Consider the following 19,018-nt stretch of genomic DNA (forward strand, 5'->3'; position numbering starts at 1 on the left):
TCATTGGGAATTTCTCCAACATAGTTTGAAAGCACCTGTCACAGAATGCTCTGGCATCTTTGAAGAACTGTTTTGTCTTGTAAGGGGCGATCTCTTGTGCTTCCCCGCTTAGCAGCTACCTCCTTGCCAGGTGCAGAATAAGAAGCTCTTCACCTGGGCGGTGAAATAACATTAGCTATGCTAATGAACTCACCTCAACATGTCTTTTACAGTCATTTAACCCACCATGTGCAATAGAAAAGTCACTGTTGCAAACAGTGCAGTGAGCAACACTGTCATTATTTTTGACCCCTATTAGGCAGGGGTACACTTTAGTGTAGTCTGGGGTGAAGTACGTTTTATATTTTCTTTTTTTGGAACACTCTGCCATAGCACTGCAGGACACTAAACTGAACTGATGGACGAGAGACAGAGAGAGAGAGGTTGACTGTAAAACCTACCCACAGAGAAAACTAGTAAGTCTACTTAGCACAAAGAGTGACCAATCAGGATTCATTCATTCTCCCCCCTCTCTCTCTCCCTCTTTTCTCTTTCTTCTCCCCACCCCCCCCACTCGCTCTCAAAAAAAAAATCGACTTCCAGGATATTGTATATAATTTGCGGGCGTCAGGGAGCTGCTATCAATATGCGGGAGACTCCCGAAACTTCTGGGAGAGGTGGGATCTCTGACACTGGTACCCACGAGGTTATGTCGCTCCCTATTCACTCACAAATGTGTGGCCAAATTCTGCTCTAACTTCATCTACAAATTTGAAGATGACACCAGCAAAGTGGGATGAATCTCAAATAACTAGCTGGAGAACAAAAAAAAGAGATAAAAAGCCTAGTGGCATGGTGTCATGACAATAATCTTTCTCTCAATGATAGCAAAACAAAATAGCTGGTCATTGACCTTAGGAAGCAGGGTGGAGCACATGCCCCAGTATGTATCAATGGTACTGAGGTGGAGATGGTGTAAATATCACCAACAATTTGCCCTGGTCCATCCAGGTTGATGCTATGCCCAAGAAAGCACACCAGCACCTCTACTTCTTTGGAGGCTAAGGAAATTCAACACATCCCTGATGTCTCTTACCAATTTTTACACATACACTATAGAAAGCATCCTATCTAGATTTATCACAGTTCAGTATGTTAATTATTCTGCCCAAAACCACAAGAAATACCAGAACTGTGAACACAGCCCAGTTCATCACAAAAATCCACTCCAGCGAGACAATATACACTTACCTATGCTTCAGGAAAGCGGCCAACACAATTGAGGACTCATCCTATTCCAAGCATTCTCTTTTTCTCTCCTCTCCCATCAGAAACCACAGAATCAGATTTATTATCACTGACATAAGTCGTGAAATTTATCAGGTCAGACAGCATCTATGGATGTCAATGATTCAGGATGAGACCCTTCATCAGGATTTCCAGCATCTACAGAATCTCCTGTGTCATGAGATTTGATGTTTTGTGGCAGCAGCACAAACCAAGACATTAAAATTACTGATACAAAAGACAGATAATGAGGCCATAATCATGGGTTCGTGACTATTCAGAAATCTGATCCAGAAATCTAATACAAAAGCCTGACTATAAACACCACTGGAATCAATGACAGCTTCTATCCTACTGTTACCAGACTCTTGAAAGGACTGCTTTACTTTAAAAATGAACTAATTATCTTCCAATCTACCTTGTGGTGTGGCCTTTGCAGTTTAGTTGTTTACCTGAAAAGAACTTTCTTTTTGTTTCTGCATTCTGTTTTATTTTCACTACTTTGATGCACTATGTTTGGAATATTCTGACTGTATGGCATGCAGCCAAAAGCTTTTCAATGTACCTCTGTACATGTGAGAGTAAGAAAATCAATATCAGGTTCTGCTCTCATCTTGAGACTGTCAAATCTCCATTTACACTTTAAAGAGATGAGTTAAGTTAATCATCTGGAATTAAAGAAAATGCTCTCTTTACCAGATTTACAAAAACCTATGCGGTCTACTGGTGATTTTCACTGGAGCAAACCAGTGATGCAATGTCAAGCGATCTACTTGATGCTAAAATGACTTGTGGATTGCAAATACATAGCTCTTCTGTAAAGAGAATTAAGTGTACCAAATTCCTGGGAGTTCACATCATGGATGAGCTCACCTGGTCCCTTAATATCACCTGTCTGAACAAGAAGGCACAGCAGTGTCTCCACTTCCTAAGGAGACTGAGGAAAGCGAGGTTCTCTCCCCCTCGTTTCCTTCACTGCATCAACGCTGCCTCCTGCATGCATGCTGAGCTCGTTGACTTCATTAACTTCGCCTCCAACTTTCACCCTGCCCTCAAATTTACCTGGTCCATTTCTGACACCTCTCACCCCTTTCTTGATCTTTCTGTCTCCATCTCTGGAGACGGCTTATCTACTGATATCTACTATAAGCCTACAGACTGTCACAGCTACCTGGACTATTCTTCTTCCCACCCTGTCTCTTGCAAAAAAGCCATCCCCTTCTCACAATTCCTCCGTCTCCACTGCATCTGCTCTCAGGATGAGGCTTTTCATTCCAGGACGAAGGAGATGTCTTCCTTTTTTAAACAAAGGGGCTTCCCTTCTTCCACCATCAACTCTGCTCTCAAACGCATCTCTCCCATTTCCCGCACATCTGCCCTCACCCCATCCACCCACCACCCCACTCGGGATAGGGTTCCCCTTGTCCTCACCTACCACCCCACCAGCCTCCAGGTCCAATGTATAATTCTCTGTAACTTCCGCCACCTCCAACAGGATCCCACTACCAAGCACATCTTTCCCTCTTCCCCCCCCCCCCATTTCTGCTTACCGCAGGGATCGCTCCCTACATGACTCCCTTGTCCATTCGTTCCCCCCCCAATCCCTTCCCACCGATCTCCCTCCTGGCATTTATACTTGCAAGTGGAACAAGTGCTACACCTGCCCTTACACTTCCTCCCTCACCACCATTCAGGGCCCCAGACAGTCCTTCCAGGTGAGGCGACACTTCACCTGTGAATCAGCTGGTGTGGTATACTGCGTCCGGTGCTCCCGGTGTGGCCTTTTATATATTGGTGAGACCTAATGCAGACTGGGAGACCGTTTCGCTGAACACCTATGCTCTGTCCGCCAGAGAAAGCAGGATCTCCCAGTGGGCACACATTTTAATTCCATGCCCCCATTCCCATTCTGATATGTCTATCTATGGCCTCCTCTACTGTCAAGATGAAGCCACACTCAGGTTGGAGGAACAACACCTTATATACTGGCTGGGTAGCCTCCAACCTGATGGCATGAACATTGACTTCTCTAACTTCCGTTAATGCCCCTCCTTCCCTTCTTACCCCATCCCTGATATATTTAGTTTTTTTCCCTTTTTTTCTCTCTCTCTGCCTGTTCTCCATCTCCCTCTGGTGCTCCCTTCCCCCTTTCTTTCTCCCTAGGCCTCCTGTCCAATGATCCTTTCCCTTCTCCAGCTCTGTATCCCTTTTGCCAATCACCTTTCCGGCTCTCAGCTTCACTTCACCCCCTCCGGTCTTCTCCTATCATTTCACATTTTCCCCTCCCCCTGCTACGTTCAACTCTCTTACTATCTTTCCTTTCAGTTAGTCCTGACGAAGGGTCTAGGCCAGAAACGTCAACAGTGCTTCTCCCTATAGATGCTGCCTGGCCTGCTGTGTTCCACCAGGATTTTGTGTGTGTTGCTTGAATTTCCAGCATCTGCAGATTTTCTCTTGTTTGTGATAGGCTTCTGAACTCCCTGCCGCATCACATTGAAAGTATCATTGGTTAATATGTTCTGTACCTTACAACATTTAATTTACGCACTTTAGTTTGTTTATTTATGTGTAATCCATCGGTAGATTTCATCCTTACTTTCATAAGTTATTATCTGTTATGCATACAGTGCTTTACACCCTGGTTTGGAGAAACATTGTCTCATTTGATGGTAAACATGTCTTTAGTTAAATGGCAATAAACTTGACTAGACTTGATTTGGGATGGACAACAGATTTTGACCTTGTAAACAATATGTCCATCCTGAGGAATTAAAGAGCTTGTGTTTGCCTTCATGGAAGATAATCTAAGAATCACTCAGAGAAATCTTGCAAAGCCAAAGGTCTAGAGCAAACATGCAAGCAAGTTGAAGAAGTAGAGCTTGAAAACTTACAGCCTAGTGATTCCTGAGATCCGAGTTCAATCTGACCACTGGTGCTGTCTGCGTGAAGTTTGCAAATTCTCCTAAGAGTGTGAGCACTTCAGCTTTTTCAACATTTCAAAGACAGTGATTGGTAGTTTAATTGGCTGTGGTAAAATATTGTAAATGTAGGTTAATAGCAGAAATAATCCAAGGGAAGTTTGTGGGGATGTGTGAGAAAGAACATTGCAGGGATGAAGGGAAGCAAGGAAAAGGGATGGTTTCCCTGGGACTGATAATGACCCAATGGGCTGAAGAATGTTGTTATATTTAGAAGATCGGCTACACCATTCTGCAGGAACCATTCTAGAATCTATGGAATCTTGGAAGAACACCCACTATCTCTATAGCCATCTCTTTCAAATCCCTTATTACGCAAGTCATTTTTATTCTAGTACTCAGATTCAATAAAGACCAAATATCATTTGTTTATTAATTCCCTGCTGTACTTGCATCCTTGAGGTTATCCTATCCACTGGAAGAGAAACAGAAATACTGAATTGGGAAATGTTGATGTTTAAAAGGACCTGAATGTTACTTGTACTGAAATCATTGACATCCAATATGCAAATATAGCACGGAACTGAGAAGTAAAATGGTATTTGGTACTCAATGGATCTGAGTGTGAGAATAAATATTTCTTAGGGTTTGGATGAGACCTCTTCTCCTGGAAAATCTTATAAGTTTTGGTTTTCTTAGCTAAAAAGGGATGAACTTGCCATGACAGAATGTAGTGAAGATTCACTAGATGGTTCCGAGGATACCAGGTCTGTTTTATTCAGATTTATATCATATCTGTGTAATGTCACATACACCAGCATGCAGTGAAATTATTTACTTGCATGAAGCTCAGAGTAAACATTATACATAATAATAAATATAACAATAAATACAAGGATGAATGCAAAATAGCAGAAGGGTGCAAAGATTGTAGAACAAACTAAAGTATTGCAAAAAGAAATACTGATGTGATAATAATGGAATAACAAAGAATGTTTGGGAGTCTGAGGGGAGTGGGGAAGGAACTTGTGTCTTTCAAGCTCCTAGAAGGTAGAAGAGAAAAAAATGGAATGGCCAGGATTGCAGATATTCATTGCAAAAATGTTAACCTTCCTCAGGCAATGTACCATGGATGAAATCAAATGATGACCCTGTGATGGACTGGGCAGAGTTTTCCAGACTCTGCATTTTTGTCAGTCCAGAACAGAGCAGTTGCCTTATCAGGCAGTAGGATATCTTCTGTAGCACCTCTGTAGAAGTTTAATAGAATCCTTGTGTACTTAAGACATAGGAGCAGTATTAGGCCACTTGGCCCATTGAGTCTACTCCACCGTTCCTTCGTGACTGATTTATTGTCCTTCAACCCCATTCTCCTGCCTTCTCCCTGTAACCTTTGACTCCTATTAATCAAGAACTCATCAACATCTGCCTTAAAAATACTCAATGACTTGGCCCTGTGGCAATGAATTCCATAGATTCACCATGCTCTGGCTAAGGAAATTCCTCATCTCTCTGTTCTAAATGGAAGTCTCTCTATTCTGAGGCTGTGTCCTCTGGTCTTAGACTCCCCCATCTTAGAAAACATTCTCTTCACATCCACTCTTTTGAGGCCTTTCGACTTTCAATAGGTTTCAATAAAGTCCTCCCTCATTCTTCTTAATTTCAGTTAGTAGAAGCCCAAAGCCATCAACCGCTCCTCATATGACAAGCCTTTCAATCCCAAAATCATTTTTGTGAATCTCCCTTGAACCCTTTTCAATGTTGGCTCATGCTTTCTTATCTAAGACACCCAAAACTGCTCACAATACTCAAAGTGAAGCCTCACCGGTGCTTAAACAATCCTCAACATTACATCCTTGCTTTTATATTCAAGTTCTCTCACAATGAATGCCAACATTGCATGTGCCGTCCTCACCACCAACTCAATCCTGCACCAGGACTCCCAAGTCCCTTTGCACCTCAGATTTTGAATTTTCCCTCCATTTAGTAAATACAGACAGACATACTTCATTGATCCCGAGGGAAATTGGGGTTCATTACAGCCGCACCAACCAAGAATAGTGAAGAAATATAGCAATATAACACCATAAATTAAATAATAATAGGTAAATCATGCCAAGTGGAAATAAGTCTAGGACCAGCCTATTGGCTCAGGGTGTCTGACACACCGAGGGAGGAGTTGTAAAGTTTAATGGCTACAGGTAAGAATGACTTCCTATGACACTCAGTGTTACATTTTGGTGGAATGAGTCTCTGGCTGAATGTACTCCTGTGCTGAACCAGTACATTATAGAGTGGATGGGAGACATTGTCCAAGATGGCATGCAACTTGGACAGCATCCTCTTTTCAGACACCACCGTCAGAGAGTCCAGTTCCACCCCCACAACATCACTGGCCTTATGAATGAGTTTGTTGATTCTGTTGGTTTCTGCTACCCTCAGCCTACTGCCCCAGCACACAACAGCAAACATGATACACTTTATATACACTTTACTATAAATAGTCTACACTTTTATTTCTTTGCCCATTTTTCCTATTCTGTCTACTTTGGCCTCCTGTCACACTTTAACTTACATCAAATCTTCTCAGATGCCTAAGAGAGTACATACTTTGATGCACTTTCTTGATCACTAATTTAAGACAACTAGGTTTCTACCCTGCAGAGTTTAGGAGTGGTAGTAATGACCTCATTGAGATATAGTGTAATACTTTGTAGTTCCAAGGCTCAACAAGCAGCATATACTGAGGATGATTCTCCTGACTGAGAAGTCTAGGACAGAGACCTAGACTTGAGGATTTTTCTCATTCAGGGCATGTGAACCTTTGGAATTCTCTACCCTAGGAACTGTGGAGCTACTGACCTTTCAAAACAGTGGTCATGAGATACACACACAAAATGCTGGTGGAACACAGCAGGCCAGGCTGCATCTAGAAGGAGAAGCACTGTCAACGTTTTGGGCCAAGACTCTTCGTCAGGACTAACTGAAAGGAAAGATAGTAAGAGAGAATTTTGTGTGTGTTGCTTGAATTTCCAGCATCTGCAGATTTCCTCGTGTTTGGTCGAGAGATACAGGGACTTGAGAAAATACAGATGCTGAAAGATTTCTGGACACAGATTTTGGAGATGTTAGCATCTGGAGCAACAAATAATCGGCTGGAAAAACTCAATGGTCTAGCAGACTGCAGGGTTTCAAACTCAAACATCAACAGCAATTTTTCAACCTACAGAAGCTGCTCTTCCTGTCAAATTCTCCCAGAAGCATTTTTTTGCAATAGATTTCTGGATATTAGAGGAATGAAGAGATAAGAGGATCAGACAAGAACATGGAGCTAAGCTAGAAGATCAGCTGTGACCTTGTGGAATAGCATAACAGCAGGCAAAAGGGAAAGGGCTGAATGGTTTTCGCCTGCTCCTCTGTCTCATGTTCCAAAGAATGTCCTTATTCATTGGCAGTTTCTGGCTATCTCTGAGATCTGCCAGATGCTGAATCTCGAACGTTGGCAACTGAAGTAAGAATAGAGGATATTGGGAACACTTAACAGGTCAGGCAGCATCTGTGGGGAGAGGGGCAAAGTTTAAAATCCATTTATTATCAAAGTATGTAGACATTTTAGAACCTTGAAATTCATCTCCCTACAGACAGCCACAAAACAAAGACACCTAGAAAAACTGTCAAACACCCAAAGCGCAGAGAGAGAAAAAAGTTGTGCAAATGGTTTAATTTCAATTTAGTATCAGAGAATGTATACAGTATGTAACCTGAAATTCTTACTCTTCACAAACATCCATGAAACAAGAAACCCGAAAGAATGAATGAATGAAACATCAGAACCCCAAATCACCCCCTCCCCATGCACAAGCAACAGCAGCGTTGACCCTCTTCGACCCCCCCCTCCCCACTTGCACCAGCAAAAGCACCAAACCACCGCCCTCCTCCATCATGCAAGCAATAGCAAAAGTCCCTCACAAAGACCTTGATCTGGAGTCCATCAAAAACTACAGTCCATAATCTAGCATTTCGGTATATCAAACTGTTTCTCTCTCTCTCCATCAAGAGAGGAGAGATATCACTCAAGTACAGAGGCTGCCTTTTGACTGCAGCACACACTGCCTGCTGTCTCAACATTTCAGTCTCCCATGACACTTCAGTCAGTGAAATCGGCGAGAAAACCGGTCAACTATGGGGCCACTCCCCGAAGACACGTCTGAAAACCTAAACAATTGCAAAGAACTGCAGTTTGAACTGTAGATCACGGACTCAGAACAAACCCCAATCACCTTGAAAAGAAAATAAAGACATAAGAGAAAAAGAATAAGCTATTTCATGGACAAAGTGGATGAAGTTCCCTGGGTCGACAAAATCCACTGATGACATCTTTCCTAGCTCCTACAAGTAAGCAAATAGCATTCAGAAAAAAAAGTGAGTCCATAAACACAAAGCCTGGAGCAGCCCATTGCCTCAGACTTAATTTAGAGTAGACCTGAGTAAATATCACAGAGCAGTGAGCAGAACTGGCTCGACTCTTGCCTCTAGGCCTGACACCCTGCCTTTTCAATCGATCTGGCCCAGCATTTAAGTCACCCAAACATCAGGTCATTCCTCGCATTTGAACAGGCCATGATGCATTGATACGCTCTGGGCCTGGATCCTGCCACCATGTTTCGGCCCATACCCAACCTGTTCAAATTAGCCTGGCACTTTGCTCGATCAAACCTTGCTCTCGGTTTAGGTGGACAGACCTTGAATCTGCCTCTCCTCCACTCCGCTTGCCTTGACTTTGCCTCGAATATACATCAACTTCACCTTGCACCCACGCACTTCGACCTTGACTCAGTCTTGCCTCTCCACTGTTTGTGGTAATAATTTACCATAAATTTTATGAGGAAAAGTGTTTTTAATAAAGTTGTATACTTGCTCTGTTTGCCACCAGTAACTAGTCGCTGGGCCTCACCAGTGTCATCTTAAACCAGCCATCTTTGTTTTCTGTCGGTTTTCCCTTCTACTCACCTGATGTTTGACAACCTTGAGGACCATCACTTCCCAACATATGTTGAGATTGCCTCCAAATATGATGTTAAATTGTACCCCATGTCTAATCAAATGGTGTCCCTCCTTTTAAAGGGCTTGGCCATGTGAAAAATCATCAGCCTTTTTCCTCATTAAGGTAAAAACGACCAGCTGGACAAACGGACAAGTCACAAAGTCCTACTCCAGTTTCTACCCCCTGCCTTCTTCCAACCCTGAAATTTTTATTTCGGGGTAGTAAAACACAAAATACAACAGAAGAATATACCCTTTGGCTTACAATGTTTGCCAAAGACAAATCAAACTAAACCTCTCCTGTCTGCAAATGATCCATATCCCTTCATCCATGCATATTCATGTATACGAGAGGCACTGATCGTGCAGATAGCCAGCAGCTTTTTGCCAGGGCTGAAATGGATAACATGAGGAGGCATATGTTTCAAGGTGCTTGGGTTTCCATGTTCTATCTAAATGCCTCTAAAATATATTAGACATTTCAACCCTTGGGAAGATAAACCTTCACTAGTGATGCTTCAGTCTCTGCTGTGGGCCCTGTACATGGCCTGTTGGTCAGAGGTGTGTCACAGTTGCTCACCTTCTTCAGCTGCCAGCTCCGTACCCCCGAAAGGAAGTACAGCATGTTTGACTGGGAGCTTCTCGGCTGTCTGCCATTTTCATTTTCTTCTGGAGGGTTGCTATTTCACAGCGTTCTTTGACCACTGTGAAAAGTGAACAAGCTGATGACGGTAATGAAGGAGTTAATTTAGAATGTGCTGACACAGAGTGAGCTTGCAACACAAGGGTGAGGGCTGATTAAGCAAACTTGCGAAGACAAGATATTGCAACATGGGGGTAGGGGCTGTCTGGGGCAAAGATAATCGAAACCTGCTGAGAAGCGCAGAGTGGGGGTGGGAGTCTATGAGATTGTGAAACTTAACTATAGTATAAAAAGGCTGTAACAGTGTTAAACGGGACTCAACCTGGCGTGAGCTGGTTGGGTCTGACTGCAGACTCATGAATAAAGGTTTACCACTCTGCAACTTTGGCTGAGACCTGAAGTCACTTCTGACAACCACAAACCCCTCAAGCACAAGATGGCCAAAATAACAGACCCTTGGTCTGGAAGGCAGCAACACCACCTGGCTTACATATCTGAATGCACAAGAGATATACAACATATGGGGGGTGGGGGGGTGGATAATGCTGATTACCTCTCATGGCCAGCTGTTGAGGCCGTACACGTAGGGGCTGACTATGCTGATATGGCAGCCAATCAAGACTGAGGCCCAGGCTGACTAAACAGCAGTCACTGGCCTGTGGTTGGCTGGCATTACGTTTGAAGAAGTTGGGGTTTCTCTCCTGTGTGATGTTTCAATCGGTTGTCCTCATCCCAATGTGCCCACAAACAGGAGATGGTCTGTTTCTGACTCCATACATAGCTTCTCACGATCGGTTTGTAAAAGGCCTCACAGAAACCGGTTGCTCTAAAGCTTGTGTGGCACTGCCTTCACAAAGTTGTACATGATTGGACTGCAGCCAGTGTGGAGTGCTTCATACACCTCCTTACAGTGGACCACAAGGTGGCCAGAGGTTGTTCCCCTAGCATAGCAGTAGCCAACCCGTCGATCGCGATCTTTGAGACTTTCCCAGTTCACCCCGACAAAAAATGAAAAATAAATACAAATACTGTTGGGAGATTGTTTCCGGGTTGCAGGGTTTTAGTTCCGTACTTTCTGTCCAGTGCGCGTGCGTATAGCATTCCAGCGCCGCACAGTATAATTCACTGGTCCCCAACCACCGGGCCGCGAGGAAACGATATGAGTCAGCCCACTGTTGAACTTGAACCCACTCGAAGTCATCAGGCGACTAAACACAGTGATACCCTCGCGCCAGGGATCACCGGTTGGCCTCGGGCCTTCGCTACCGGCCTGGGGTGCTGCCTCTGAACCTGTTCACTACACCCTGAATGTTCGTGGGGAACCCGGTGCTAAAATATTCGCAGACGACCTAATTCGGACTCAATGTTTCGTAAGTATTAGAGCAACTACCTCGCTGCGATCTACTGAAACAAGCATTTACCGGCCGATAGATCCTACAAGGGGGGCGGGCGGGCGCTCTGTCGCACTCCCCGCTTGGTCGGCCGCGCTCTCCGGACTGAGACCGCCGCGGCCCCGGTATGAGGACCTCCGGCTCTGAACTTTTCTCACCCCACCTAATACCAGCTACACCTGGCCAAGGCGGCAAGCGGGAGGCTGAGTTCGGGCCCGGAGGCTGTCTAATGAGGCAATGTCTCAAAACTGCTTCAGTTCCCTGAGTCCGAGCACCCAACACTTAAAGACAAACCCGCTGAGTTTTCTCAGCGGAAAAAAAACGAGCAAGCGGGACAGAAGCCGAGAGCCGCGAAAACTAGAATAGACTGGACATAAGGAACCTGCTTCGAGTATCGCTGTATTCCGGTCGTGTTTAACAACCCCTCCCCGCCCCCGTCGGCCGGTCCGCAAGAATATTATCAATATTTAACCGGTCCGCGGAGCAAAAAAAAAACAGCCCCCCCCCCCCCCCCCCCCGTGTTTGTACATTATTCCTACTTCTGGGTTGCGGGGTTTTTACTTCCGGTCTTTTCTGCCCTGGTGCGCATGCGTGTAACTAATTGCTGTGGGATCGATCTTGCCTTTTAAAAAGGCCGAGGTAGAAGATCTTGAGCTTAAAAAGGTTGGTGACCACTACCCGAGCATGAATGACGACTGCAGACGTGGCATGGGCATTCATCAGCACCTGGGTTGCTTGGTTTGGTACCCCATCTGATATATCCTCTGACTGCAAGCCCCAATTCATTGCAGACCTCTGGGCTGTGATGTCCCACAACCTCATCGTTAGACTATATCACCCGCTGTCTAATGGCCTTTGTAAATAGTTTCAACGCTCCTTAAAGGCTGCTCTGAGGGCTTCCCTCACCGACATGATCATCTCCTGTGGGTCCTGCTGGGGCTCGGAAGAGCTCCAAGAGAGGACCTGCAGTCGTCCGTGGCTGAGTTAGTATCTGGACAGCTGTTACAAGTGCCAGGTGATTTCATTCTTGATGTCACAACTGCCTGACTGGCCTCTCAACAGTGTTCCACCTCCTCAATGAATTCAATTCCTTTTCACTTATTCCTACCTTCCATCATGGCCTGTTGACTTACATTCCGCTTCATTTGTTTTCATCCACCATGACGCAGAACAACATCCCCTTAGGCCCCTTTATGATGGCCTGTTCTGCATTTTGGAACTGGGAGAAAAGACTTTTATCATGGGGGTAAACCTGAACATATTTCGGTAGATTGCTTTAAACCAGTCCATCAAGATTTGGTGGGTTCCACTATCATGCATGCCCCTGGCATCACCACATGACCGTGAGTGTGTCAATGTGTCACTGGACAAGCCAGAGGCACCTGCTGTTCCTCCACTCACGGAACATAGGACCTGAACAGGGTGGCTCATCTGATCTCCAGACAAGCTCACAATGCTGGTTTTGGTGAATTCTGGGGGTGAGCCTGTGTAGGAGAACATAACTGGGAAAAATGTACATAATTCACAACCGACATTGAGTTGGGATTTCACTTTAAGAGGCCGGTCTGACATGATGATGTATTTACATAAAGGGTTTTTAGCGCACTTTGGGTTAAGTTTTTGGTGTTCAATATATGAGTTGCTACGGTTTTCCTGAAACAAAATGTCTGTGCTGTTTTATTGGTGAGAAACCTACATTATCACTTAAGATGTGATCCAATTATGGGTATATAATTCGATAGAATCACTTGTTTATACCCAAAATATTAAAGAAAAATGTGCCCTTGTAACCCTTAAAATTGTACTCAATCTTTCCTATAACATTTGTATGTAAAGAATATAAAAACTCAATGCAAGCCTTTTTCCAAAGTTATAACCAGAGGGAAAGGTTTTAAGGTTAAAAGGGAAAGATTTAAAGGGGATATGATGGACAAGTTTTTCGTACAGAAGGAAGTGGGCATATAGACCAACTGCCACAGAATGTGGTGGAGTGGGTATAATTATAATGTTTAAAAGACATTAGGATAGGAAAAGTTTAGAAGGATATGGACCAAACACCAACAAATGGGACAAGCTTAAGTAGGCACTTTGGTCAGCATGGTTATGTTGAACCAAATGTACTGAATTGCTCTTTGATTATGATTTTTATGTAAGTATGCAAATGTGGCCCCGGTGAGATTAACAGGAGCAGGAACAGTGGTGGTGGCAGGAAGGGGGAGGGAATGAGAATGGGGCCCTGGTGAGTTTAAAGGGAGCCCAGAAACAGATCCAGCTGCATTTGATGCCAAACCAAAGAGCTTTCTGAAAAATTGGATTCTCAGAGTTTCACTGCAATCAGTGTGCAAGCTATTTCCGAAGCTGGGAATACTGATCAAAAGATCCAAATCCAAATCCCATCACGGTAGTTAGAGAGTTTAAGTTCTGAAGTAAACTTCTAGAAATAGTGGTGATTGTGAAAGTCAAAGCTGAGTTTATTTTCATATGTGAAAGCATATGTATGCGTAGATGCAATGGGAAACTTACTTGCAGGTACAAAGCATCATACAAGCAGAATTCACAAGAAAAAATGAATTGTAAATTATACATAATTCTTAAAAAGAAAGAACACAATTAGACTATGTCTATTTAAGCATAAAGTGATCATAGTGCTGCTAAACAGTAGTGATGAGGGTTTTGCCGTTTGGTTCAATAACCAAATGATTTCTGTCCTAGCTTGGAGAAATTTTGGAAAGATGTCTTCATAACTTTATCTTATATTTTGAATCACCACCTAGAACCTCCTTTAATTGCTTTGTTTGGTTTTTTGGGTGAGACAGATTTACGTTTGAGTTCGACTAAGTGTCAAATACTATCTTTTGCTTCTCTCCTGGCTAGACGTCTAATCCTCCTTAGATACAGAGATGTTGCCCTGCCCACGCATGCTCAATGGCTTAACGATATTATGTCCTGCTTAGACCTTGAAAAAATTCATTATTCAGTCCTTAATTCGGATATAAAGTTCCATAAGATCTGGGGACCTTTTATTGAGTACTTTCATAACCTTCCTCTTAACTAAGGCTCTTTTTTCGGTCCCTTGCTTTCAGCTCCTTGTTTTTTGGTAGCGGGCATTAATATCTTCTGTTTTTAAGTGTATTTACAGTTTTGGGGGTTTGAATGGCCTGATTTATATTCTCTATATTGTGTTGTGGTTGGTCTGGAGTTTTTTTTGCGGGGCTTGGGGAGGATACTAATTTTACCTGTCTTCAAATTGGGTGCTTTCTCAATTATCTTTTTTTGTATTATATTATTATTGTATGTTTATTTTTGCACTGTATTAATGTTCTTCATTTTGATTTGGGTTTTTTTTTATCTGTAGTGATGTAGAAAATGCATAAGAAAACTAATAAAAAAAAAAACCAAATGATTAAGGTCATGAGTGAATTTGCAGATGCTGGAAATAAATAAAAACACAAAATGCTGGCAGAACTCAGCAGGCCAGACAGCATCTATGGGAGGAGGTAGTGATGACATTTCAGGCCGAAACCCTTCATCAGGAGTGGTACCTTTCCTGATGAAGGGTTTCGGCCCAAAACGTTGTCACTACCTCCTCCCATAGATGCTGTCTGGCCTGCTGAGTTCTGCCAGCATTTTGTGTTTTTATTTATTTTATTTGATTAAGGTATCTATTCTAGAATCTGGTGATGTTTGAATTCAGGCTTCTATGCCTCCTCCCTGATGGAAAGATATGAATGATGACATGGTCCAGATGGTAATGGTAGTTGTTGCCTTCTTAAAGTAGTGCTTCCTGCAGATACTACCAATAGTGGTACCTGCAAGAGGGATATACCTATGATGTACTCAGCAGATTTCTCTACTCTCTCTAATTTCTTACATTTGTGCCCATTCAAATTCCAATGCCAGACCATGCTGCAACCAGTCAGGATACTTTCAACAACATATCTGTAGAAGTTTGTTAAATTATTCAGTGGCAAGCTGAACCAGAATCAGTATCAGATTTATTATCACTGGCATGTGACGTGAAATTTGTTACCTTAGCAGCAGCAGTTCAATGCAATATATAACCTAGCAGAGAAAAATAATAATAATCAATAAACAAGTAAATCAATTACATATATTGAATAGATTTTAAAAATGTGCAAAAACAGAAATGCCGTATATTAAAAAAAGTGAGGTCGTGTCCAAAGATTCAACGTCCAATTAGGAATCAGATGGCAGAGGAGAAGAAGCTGCTCCTGAGACACCGCTCCCTTAAGATGTCCTGGGCACTTTGTAGGCCAGTACCCAAGATGGAGCTGACTAAATTTACAACCTCCTACAGCTTCTTTCGGTCCTGTGCAGTAGCCCCTCCATACCAGACAGTGATGCAGCCTGTCACAATGCTTTCCACGGTACAACTACTGAAGTTTTTGAGTGTATTTGTTGACATGCCAAGTCTCTTCAAACTCCTAATAAAGTATAGCCACTGTCTTGCCTTCTTTATAACTACATCAATATGTTGGGACCAGGTTAGATCCTCAGAGATCTTGACACCCAGGAACTTGAAGCTGCTCACTCTCTCCACTTCTGATCCCTCTATGGGGATTGATATGTGTTCCTTCATCTTACTGTTCCTGAAGTCCACAATGTGTGAGGCACCACTCCACTAGTTGGCATATCTCACTCCTGTACACCCTCTTGTCACCACCTGAGATTCTATGAACAATGGTTGTATCGTCAGCAAATTTATAGATGGTATTTAAGCTATGCCTAGTCACACAGTCATGTGTATATAGAGAATAGAGCAGTGGGCTAAGCACACACCCCTGGGGTGTACCAGTGTTGTCAGTGAGGAGGAGACGTTATCACTAATCTGCATAGACTGTGGTCTCTCAGCTAGGAAGTCGAGGATCCAATTGCAGAGGGAGGTACAGAGGCCCAGGTTCTGTAACTTCTCAGTCAGGATTGTGGGAATAATGGTATTAAATGCTGATCTATAATTGATAAACAGCATCCTGATGTAGGTGTTTGTGTTGTCCAGGTGGTCCAAAGCCATGTGTTGAGCCATTGAGATTGTGTCTGCAGTTAACCTATTGTGGCAATAGGCAAACTGCAATGGGTCCAGGTCCTTGATGAGGCAGTAGTTCAGTCTAGTCATATCCAACCTCTCAAAGCATTTCAACACTGTCGATGTGAGTGCTACTGAGCGATAGTTGAATATTGAAAGGGTTGGACAGAGTAGTTGTGGAAAGGCTGTTTCCCTTGGTGGGTGAGTCCAGGACAAGAGGTCACAGTCTTAGAATTAGAGGGTACCCTAAACAGAGATGAGGAGAAATTTTTTTAGCCAGAGGGTCGTGGATTTATGGAATTCGTTGCCACATACAGCTGTGGAGGCCCAATCATTGAGGGTGTTTAAGGAGGAGATTGATAGATATCTAATTAGTCAGGGTATCAAGGGATATGGGGAGAAAGCCAGAAACTGGAACTAGATGGGAGAATAGTTTAGCTCATGGTGGTGTGATGGAGCAGGCTCAATGGGCCAAATGGCCTACTTCTGCTCCTTTGTCTTGTGATCTTGTGATAGTCATTAAGGCAGCCCACATTATTATTCTTCTGCACTGGTATTGAAGCAAGTGGGACCTTAGCCTCCTAAGACAGTAAAGACACACGCGTATTTTCCTTATGACTGCATCTACGTACTGGGCTTAGGACATGTTATCTAGTATGATAACACCCAGAAATTTGAAGCTGCTGACTCTTTCCACTACCAATCCCCCAATGTAGACTATCACACATTCACTCTCTTTCCTCTTTCTAAAGTCAAATCCTGACTGGATTGTGGTTAGAAAAATCCCAGCCTAGTCCAATGTCATTGGAAAGGAAGGAAACATGCCTCATCCATTAATAACCAGCAACTACAGCAGCAATACACTGTCCATATGGAGTTTGAATATTCTCCGTATAATTATATAGGCTTCTTCTGGGTTATCACTTTATCCAGACCTTTCAATGTTCTATAGGTTTCAATGAGATTCCCCCCCCCCTCATTCTTCTAAACTCCAGTGAGTACAGGCCCAGTGCAATCAAATGCTCCTCGTATGTTAACTCTTTCATTCCTAGAATCATTGTTGTGAACCTCCTCTGGACCTTCTCCAATGCCAGCACATCTTTTCTGAGAAAGAAGCCCAAAACTCTTCACAATACTCCCAACTGCGATCTGACAAATGCTTCAGCATCACATCCTTGTTTCCGTATTCTAGTCTATTGCTTTTGCTTTCCTTACCACCAATTTGATCTACAAGTTAACCTTTAGGGAATCCTCCCAAGTTCCTCTGCACCTCTGATTTTTGAATTTTCTTCCCATTTAAAAATTATTAAAACTTTGCCAATCTTTCATATGCTATAAAACAGAGTCTGGTACAATGGTCACCTCTATCTATGTCTTTGGTAGGTCGTATTAATGTTGTTAAAATGTATGTTCTCCCCAAATTTTTATACCTATTTCAATCTATCCCAATTTTTATTCCTAAATCTTTTTTTGAATCCTTACTCTATTATTTTGTCATATCTGTGGCAGAATAAACGCTCTAGAATTAATAAAATCCATCTCCAAAAATCTAAAAAAGAGGGTGGCATGGCTTTACCTAATTTTCGTTTATATTATTGGGCAGCTAATATACCTTGTGCTACCTTCTGGTCTTTCTTCCATGGCCAACCCGAATGCCCTAACTGGGTGGCGATGGAGCTGAGCTCCACTAAAGAACTATCTATCTCTGCACTTCTTGGCTCTGCACTCCCTAGTAGTCTGCCCAGATCAATAACTAATCCTCTTGTTAGACACACTTTGCGTATATGGGCTCAGATCAGGAAATGCTATGGTTTCCAGGGGTTTTCCGTTTCCAGCCCTATTGCTCATAATCACCTTTTTTTTACCTTTTTTTACCTACTACATACGATTCAGCATTCCAGGTTTGGTATAGGAAAGGCATTAGACATTTTGAAGATCTTTTCATTGATAATCGCTTCGCTTCTTTTCAGCAGCTCTCTGTTAAGTTCAATCTGCCCAATGCTCATTTTTTCCGATATCTCCAAATCCGACACTTTATTGCTCCTTTCCTGAAATGCCTGCGAAAAATGCTATGGACCTATTTCTTTCCATGAATCCACTAGGTAAAGGCTTAATATCAATCATCCGAGATAAACTAGCAGCCTTACGACAGGCCCCCATGGATAAAATCAATATGGCCTGGGAGCAGGATTTAAATATCTCCTTATCTGAGGAGAGCTGGGATTCAGTTCTCAAATCGGTTAACTCAACCTCTCTTTGTGCTCGCCACTGCCTTTTACAGTTTAAGATTGTTCATAGAGCCCATTTGTCTAAATCTAAACTATCTCGATTCTACCCTAGTGTTAGTCTGCTCTGTGATAAATGCAAGAGGGGCGTGGCCTCTCTCATCCATATGTACTGGTTCTGTCCTAGCTTGGAGAAATTCTGGAAAGATGTCTTCACTATGTTATCGTGTATTCTGAATCAGCACCTAGAACCAAACCCCTTAATTGCTCTGTTCGGTTTTTGGGGCGAGACAGATTTATGTCTGGGTCCGACCAAATGCCGAATATTATCCTTTGCCTCTCTCCTGGCTAGACGCTTGATCCTCCTCAGATGGAGAGATGTTGCCCCGCCCACTCATGCTCAATGGCTTAACGACATCATGGCCTGCTTGGACCTCGAAAAAATTCATTATTCAGTTCTCAATTCGGATCTAAAGTTCCATAAGGTC

At 43.1% G+C, this 19,018-nt stretch overlaps 2 protein-coding genes across 4 annotated transcripts in view; one reads left to right on the plus strand and one right to left on the minus strand.

The window, feature by feature from the left end:
- susd4 (sushi domain containing 4) overlaps nt 1-19,018 on the minus strand; it is a 92,862-nt gene that overhangs the window by 70,189 nt on the left and 3,655 nt on the right. The window contains exons 1-2 of one of the 3 annotated variants that reach the window (XM_059982686.1): nt 10,424-11,102; nt 9,808-9,931 (exon numbers count right to left, since the gene is read on the minus strand). The exons of 1 other annotated variant lie outside the window; for it this stretch is intronic. Coding sequence is in view for 1 of the 2 variants with exons in the window: in XM_059982684.1 (XP_059838667.1) it covers nt 10,424-10,430 (7 nt within the window). In the remaining variant the exon portion in view is untranslated. Of the gene's footprint in view, nt 1-9,807; nt 9,932-10,423; nt 11,103-19,018 lie in introns of those variants that run through there. One more of the 3 variants, XM_059982684.1, reaches the window with a different exon arrangement.
- Nucleotides 11,219-19,018, plus strand: part of LOC132400996 (coiled-coil domain-containing protein 177-like) — a 63,355-nt gene continuing 55,555 nt past the window's right edge. The window contains exon 1 of the mRNA XM_059982680.1: nt 11,219-11,240. Coding sequence (XP_059838663.1) covers nt 11,234-11,240 — 7 coding nt within the window. The 5' untranslated portion in view covers nt 11,219-11,233. The remainder of the gene's footprint in view (nt 11,241-19,018) is intronic.

This window comes from Hypanus sabinus, chromosome 10 (genome assembly GCF_030144855.1).
Source record: "Hypanus sabinus isolate sHypSab1 chromosome 10, sHypSab1.hap1, whole genome shotgun sequence".
In the NCBI taxonomy this organism is placed as follows: Eukaryota; Metazoa; Chordata; class Chondrichthyes; order Myliobatiformes; family Dasyatidae; genus Hypanus; species Hypanus sabinus.